The 7,404-nt window shown below is 34.2% G+C and overlaps 1 protein-coding gene across 1 annotated transcript; it reads right to left on the reverse strand.

The window, feature by feature from the left end:
* Positions 1-3,253: 3,253 nt before the first annotated feature.
* LOC107461726 (ABC transporter F family member 1) lies at positions 3,254-7,079 on the reverse strand. The gene is made up of 6 exons (XM_016080273.3): positions 6,858-7,079; positions 6,517-6,751; positions 5,638-5,711; positions 5,333-5,543; positions 5,013-5,247; positions 3,254-4,545 (listed from the first exon to the last, which is right to left on the reverse strand). Exons 2-6 carry the CDS (start codon positions 6,733-6,735, stop codon positions 3,488-3,490), a joined length of 1,797 nt encoding a protein of 598 aa, XP_015935759.1. The 5' UTR covers positions 6,736-6,751; positions 6,858-7,079; the 3' UTR covers positions 3,254-3,487.
* Positions 7,080-7,404: the final 325 nt, after the last annotated feature.

Below are 7,404 nucleotides of genomic sequence, written 5' to 3' on the forward strand. Positions count from 1 at the left end.
TTCTATCTATTCTGGTTCAGATCAATAATGCCACACAAATGATTAAAAAGTGCAATATATATAATATCAATATACATATATGATAATTAGGCACAACGTTTTAAGATATGATAGCTACGGTTCTCTTGCATTGTGCCGACTCACTTAAGGCTTTCGAACTTTTTCTCACTGCCTTTTCTATTCATATAATAAGTAGAGGAAAATTTTTAAATGTACTTAGAATATTGATATTTTGATAATTTCAACGTTAATTTTAATTAATATATAATATATATTTTTTATAATTAAAATAATTAACAGTTACAACTACTTGAACACCGATATTTTAAGTATATTAATGTCCGTAAGTATATATGACCTTCTTGGATGGTAGAACTTTTTTTTCCCTTAAGTATACTTTAACTTTTTGTTATTTAAGCTTTTGAAAAGTTTTAAAAGTATTCTTAATAACATGTAATTTATTAATTTTTTTTGTTCTTAATCATTTTTTAATTTATTAATTTATATTGCAATTCAAACATATTTAAAATGTTAATAGCAAAATCAAAATAAATTAAACGTTAATAATATTTTAAAATTTTTGAAAAATTTTAAGGAACAAAATTATCGTTTATCTTTTTCTTTTCTTGGTCAAGACAGAGTGAATATCTTTTTTCATATATAACTATAAAGTTGAGATTTGATAAATGTTTCATTAGAAGATTGTTATTTCTTGGTTGTATACATAGAATGAGAGAAAAAAAAAAAAAGTAGTAAAAAAGCTGTAGTGGACTTATCATACCACATGTCTTGGCTCTCTTGTGCATTTCGACGAGCCTAAAATGTCTAAGTTAATTTTGATACCCTGAAAGAATTTTATATACAGATAATAATTCAATTAAATATATATTTAAAAATTAGTTATTTGCACAAAAATTTTTACATTAATAATACATATGAAAATTAGATTTAAAAAATAAATACCAATAATAACATTATCTTCGTATTATAATATAATTCTGATAATATCATGCATATAAAAATCTTGTGCTTTACTAGAGAGAATTATTAGAATAAATTGTAAAAGATATACGATAAAAATTTAGATAAAATTAATTTTATGTTAAATTAATAGCTGAAAATTATTTAATAATTTAATATATTTAACTAAATTATTATTTAACGCCTTTTAACTATTAACTTTTTCTAAATTTTCACTCCATATATATGTAATATTGAATGTCGGAGCTGGTTCAATCACATTGGCTGAAACATGGGGGAGTGTTTCACGGTGCAGGCGCTTTGTGTATTAGCCTATTAGGCATACTCGCAGACACAATAACCTGAGAATTTAACTGAACCAATAACATTCACTTGAGGGTTGACCAGTGATCAAATAAAGTTAAATGACTTGCAAGTTCCATTCACCCGAATTACTACTTCATTAAAAAGAAGAAAAGAAAAAGAAAAAAGTTTATATCACATCAACTTACTAACTAAAATTCATTGATAAAGTTAGGTTTCTTTTTTTAAAAAATCATATCACTTTTATTTAGTATTTCATTTATTTTTGAAGATGCATATGACATCTATTTGATATTTTCTTTTGAATTTAACTAAGAACATATTAAGAACATCAATTAATTTTTTTTTTGTATGTATTTTGAGAAACCATATTAAAATCGCAAATTTATTGTTTTATTTATCAACAATCTTTGTACAAAAATACAAAAGCACTAAAAGACAGGGAGATATCTATATTTTGATTTTGTGTATCTAAACATGGAGAATAACAGCAAAATGATAGTCTATTGTGTGTGTTTTTCAGTTTTTGTCTTCAAACATTTAGTGTAATGAAGAACATGCATGGGAACCAGAAGAGAAAAACACAACAAAGAGAATAAAATATGCGAGGCGGGCACAGAAAACATCATTCTCCATTCTCCATTGGCAGCCACAAGCTTGAAGCATGGGAAATCAGAGCACCATAATGCCTCTTATCTCAATTTCATTAAGGGATTTTAAAATGGTCCCAAAGTCAAGTCAAGTAGGTTCATTGTTCTCAACACCTTATGATTGCTCTCTCACTCACATTCCAAAATGGTCCAATCAAGAAACAGCCCAGATATATTAATACACACCATATCAAGGCATCATAAGATTTTCAATCAATGCGGTACACACCACCATACCCTTCCAAAGTAAGTACTAAGTACACAAGAAGTGGATTTTCAAACACTATCTTCTTGTTCCTCCCATAATGGACAAGCCAACATCGATCAAAGCTGCATTAACAACATTATTCTCGAACTCTCCTTAGACTATTCTTTCTTTTTATAGACAGCAAACTGGTTCGGCTCTTTTGTTTGTGGTCCAAGCATTTGTCTCTCACTATTTAATTTCAGCAATTGATACACATATATTTGTTTATATATTTAAAGGAGATAGATGAGGAAATGACCAACTGGATAAAAAAGACTTCACGGAAGAATATTCCAACCTGAATCCAAATATTGCATTGCACTTTCTCTATCACAGTGAAACATTAAGGTTGTCTAGTCGTTGCAGCTCCGAATAAATAGCTTTCGTCGCCTTCATTCCAAATTTCATCTAAACAAGGTCCTCACACATTCCAGTAACCGTAATGCATGCTTTAAAGAGTACTACAAAGGAGAGATTCACGAGCATGTACTACTAATAAATCAAAGAAATGAATCCTCTTAATTTTTCTTTTCAATTGTTGTTATTAAGTGTTATCCATTCCCATCAATCAATCAGTATGAACTCAAGTATTTACTGTTGTCAACGACTAAATGCTACCTGTTAGACAGGAAGCACCCTTTTTCCCTTTTTCTTTTCTTTGATTTTTAATCTCCGGCAGATTAATACTAAGACACTATTTTATTGTATGCATTTTCATGTTCTAGTTGAGCAAAGTCTAACTTTCTTTCCCCTTTTGTTCATTTATCTGTTAATGCTATTTACTATAATAATATTTCGAAGTTCATACGAGCAAAGCAAAAGATTAGTTGCTGTTCTACACTGCAAAACAAGTGCTAGGCTAAGCCTGCCTAAGGCACTTGGCAGTTGGCACCCCAAAAATGTCAACGGAGCTAGCTATGCCCGTTTCATTCAATCATCTTTTACGTGTTAACCATACAAATTTTTACTTTTTAAGACGAGACGGTTATTCATCATAAGTTTACCAGAATAGGTGCGCAAAAATACAGTGCTCTCCGCACAACATATTCATAAAATTCGCCGGATACAAGAGTTAACCAGAATAGACCTTTAGGTATAACATCTAACATAAGGTGAAGTATCTCGTTATATATTAGAAGCACAGCAAAGTTGGTTCTCTGTCATTCAACTCGACTATAATCAATAATCAACCTCGAGAGAAATCAACTTGAGTACCCTCGAGAGAAATAAACCATGAGCAAGCATCATCAACATACATTGCACAAGTATTAGATGACAGCTTCTGTCGCGGTTCTGACTATCTTCTTCAGTCAGATAAACCTGCTTTCGCCTTTAGATGCTGCTTGAAATCCATAATATCACCTTCCCATCTGGTGACACATTGGTCTGCACACACCCATATCTCATGGGCCACCTGGTTTATGAGCCTAAAATCATGGCTAACAAGCACCATGCCACCATCCCATTCATTCAATGCCTCGGCCAACGAGTCGATTGTCTCAATATCCAAATGATTGGTTGGCTCATCCAAGAGTAGCAAGTGAGGTTGCCTATAGGCTAACCATGCAAATATCACACGGCTCCTCTGCCCATCAGATAAATTCTTCATCGGCATCACCTGGGCTTTACCTGATAGGCCAAACTTCCCAATAGCAGCTCTCATCTTTTCTTCCTCATTTCCAGGGTATTCTTTAATCATATACTGGAGAGCTGACATTTCCATGTCTAGCTTTTCAGCCAAGTGCTGGTGATATTGTGCAATCCGAAGATGATTATGGCGTCGAACCATGCCATCTATAGGAACCAGTTCACCTGTCATTAACTTAAGTAATGTACTCTTCCCAGCTCCATTGGGTCCAACCAGAGCAATCCTAGAGTCTAAATCAACCCCAAAGTCAATGTTCTTGTATATGAGAGTCTCAGGAGTGTAACCAAATGTCACCTCAACAAACTGGAGGACAGGAGGGGGAAGTTTTCCCACATCCACAAAGCGGAATACCAAAACTTTGTCCCTAGCCACCTTCTCTGTAAGACCACCCCGCTCCATTTTTGCAAGAGTTTTCTCTTTACTCTGAGCTTGTCGAGCTAGTTTTGCTGACCCATGGCCAAATCGGGCAATGTATTCCTTCATTGAGGCAATCTGGTCCTGCTCCCATTTGTACTGCTTCATCTGGTTCTCTTCAAGTTCAGCACGTGTCTGAACATACTGATCATAGTTACCAGTGTAGAGCTTCAGCTTTTTGCTTTGCATGTGTATGATATTTGTGCAGACACCATTAAGAAAATCCTGGGAGTGTGAAACCACAACCAGAATACGCTCAAACTTCTTAAGATTCTCCTCCAGCCACACACAGGCTTCCAAATCTGCAAATAGATTATAGCAAAGACATTGATGAATGAACAATTACTCAAGGAAAGGTAGAAATATACAGAAGTTGCAAAAAATATAAGGAAGAACATTACTGATCACCTGAATATAGAAACATACAAAACACAAAATGGAATTCAATTTAAAAGCATAACAAGTAAAATTCTGACTTCCTGATAATGGATCCACATATCCTTGAAGTTAAAATTACATGTGAGCCAATAGGGAAAAAGATTTATCTATCTTGTGCCCTAAGGGCACATGTTAAGTTTACAAGAGTTTTCATTGAAAATATAAAAAAATTTAAGTTTCCAATGCATTTGTTTTGCATTCATTAAATGAAAACATTTAAAAATTTCCACTAATGGTAAGCTTATCATGTGCCCTAAACCCTAGGGGAAGCCATCAAACAAAATAACAGTTCAACAAATAAAGGGCATTTCATATGGGACTGGAGGATTACCGAGGTGATTGGTAGGTTCATCAAGCAAGAGAATGGTTGGGTTCATGAATAAAGCTCTGGCTAGAGCAATCCTCATTCTCCAACCCCCGGAAAAATCACGTGTCTTCTTTGCCTGCATTTGCTTGTTGAAACCAAGACCAAATAGGATTTCAGCAGCACGTTTTTCTGCAGTCGATGCATCCAGGGCTTCCAAACGTTCATATATACGGTCAAGTGCTTCACCACCCCCATCATCCTGGAGCAACAATTAAGATGAGTCAGAAATCCAAGAATATAAAGAAACCCACAAAAAACTCAGATTCTATATTACTGAAACAAACCTGAGAGGCTAAAGCTTCAGCTTCTTTCTCCAATCTCAACCTCTCCTCGTCACAGCTTATTACAGCCTCCAGCGCAGACATGTCAGAGGCTTCAATTTCCCTAGCAAGGTGATATATATCCATGTGTTCTGGAATAGGAAGCTCTCGCATACCTATTGCCGTAAGCAAGGTAGATTTTCCACAACCATTTAATCCGAGCAAACCATAGCGTCTGAATGGAATTTAACAGGGGAAAAAATATAAGTAACAATTATAGTTATGAATAACAGCATCCTATGGAAAACAAACGGGTAAGGATAACAAACCTTCCATAGTTCAGCTCCAATTCAGAATCAACTATCAGATCATGTCCATGGAAAGTAACTGACAGAGACTCTATCTACAATTAGAACATGAACATAAAATTGTCAATATAACATTGATCACATCATTAAAATAAACAATACAACACTAAATATAGCAGAAACTCACTTTTAACAACACAACATTGTAACAATACCGACCCAAATATTAAGTATTAAGTATTGATTACATTCTTAAGGGAGAAGCAACGATATTAAACATGGTAGAATGCCGATGCTACAGACGGACCCAACCATTAGGCTACAGCACTCAAATACAATCACCCAAACTTAACAACAAGAAGCTAAAATAAGACACGCTAAACTAAGACTGTCTACCACACTTTATACAAGTTGTAAGAAATCCAAAGTAATAAGTAATTAAAGTAACATACAAATTATCTCCTACTTGCCTTTTCCAAAAGGGGGGGATTATGCATACTACCGCAAGACAGAACACTTTCGATTGAAGAGCAAGGGCAGAAAAAAGCTTCTTTGAGAGATCAAAATAATAACAAATCAAGAAATAATGAGCATAGTATCAGTAATAATCACAGGACATTCCAAAATAAACCTACTCCTCAGCTCAACCTTCTCCTTAACCTTACTCGTTCAGCTTTAGATTTAACCGATATGTTCCTTTAACTCTCCAAGAACTTATAGAGATTAGAGAATAAGCATTTAGGATGTGCAAACAGATAGAATCAGAACACTAAACAAAGACATGACATCTACAACTCTGTTTAACCACAGTTTATACTATCCCAATTCCTAAACTTAAACCCTAAACATTGCATTACATTCAATTCAATTCAATTCAACATCATCCGAATTGTTACTGACCCTAATATCCCTGGAAAGGGGATGTGAGCAGAGGACACCGGTGCAGGTCCGATCCGATATAACAATATCTCCGACACCGTTGGCGAGCTGGTCGGCTGCCTTCTCCGAGGCTGAAGCTGACGCCGACGCCTTCGAGGAAGCAGCCGCCTTGCCTCCTCTCTTAGCCGCTGCCGCCGCCTTCTTCTGCGCGGCCTTTTTCTTGCTGGCGTCGGACACCATATTCGAGAACTGATTTCTGCAAATAGCATCAAAGAATCGAATCCACTGAAGAATCAAGAGCCAATAACGCAGCAAGCAAAAAAGCTAGAAAAATTAAAAAACGAAAAGCATTAGATGCAAACCTTGGATCTGAAATTCGAGAAGACAAGAATAGATCTAGGTTAGTGTATTGAGTAATCGGAGGAAGAGTTGTAGAGAAGAACCCGAGCTGGTGCTTAGGGTTCGAAGATTCAGTTTCGGGTGCAGCTCAAGTTTCGAATATATAGTGCTGCCGCCTTCCACGTGTTCGGGAGTTGCCTCAACTCCTGCTACTGCTTGCTAGTTGCTAGGTCACAATGAACGAATGAAAACAATAAAAGACTTATGGAAATTGCTCCTCTACTAAGATATTTATAACCTTTTTCTATTTTATGAAAATAAAATATATGTATTCTCATCATTTTTTTTATATGGACTATTTTTACAAAAATAAAAATATTAATGAATGGAATTTATCAATGAATTTTTTAAAATTTTACTAATAAATACTTGTTATTTTTTAGTGTGTTTATCAGATTTTTAATAGTAAAAATAAAAATATTAAAAAAATAAAAAAATATCTTTTTTAAAAAATTATAATTTATATCTTTTTTTAAAATATTTTTTTAAAGATATTTTTCATATAATAAA

The sequence above is a fragment of the Arachis duranensis genome, chromosome 8 (assembly GCF_000817695.3).
Source record: "Arachis duranensis cultivar V14167 chromosome 8, aradu.V14167.gnm2.J7QH, whole genome shotgun sequence".
NCBI classification, from domain to species: domain Eukaryota; kingdom Viridiplantae; phylum Streptophyta; class Magnoliopsida; order Fabales; family Fabaceae; genus Arachis; species Arachis duranensis.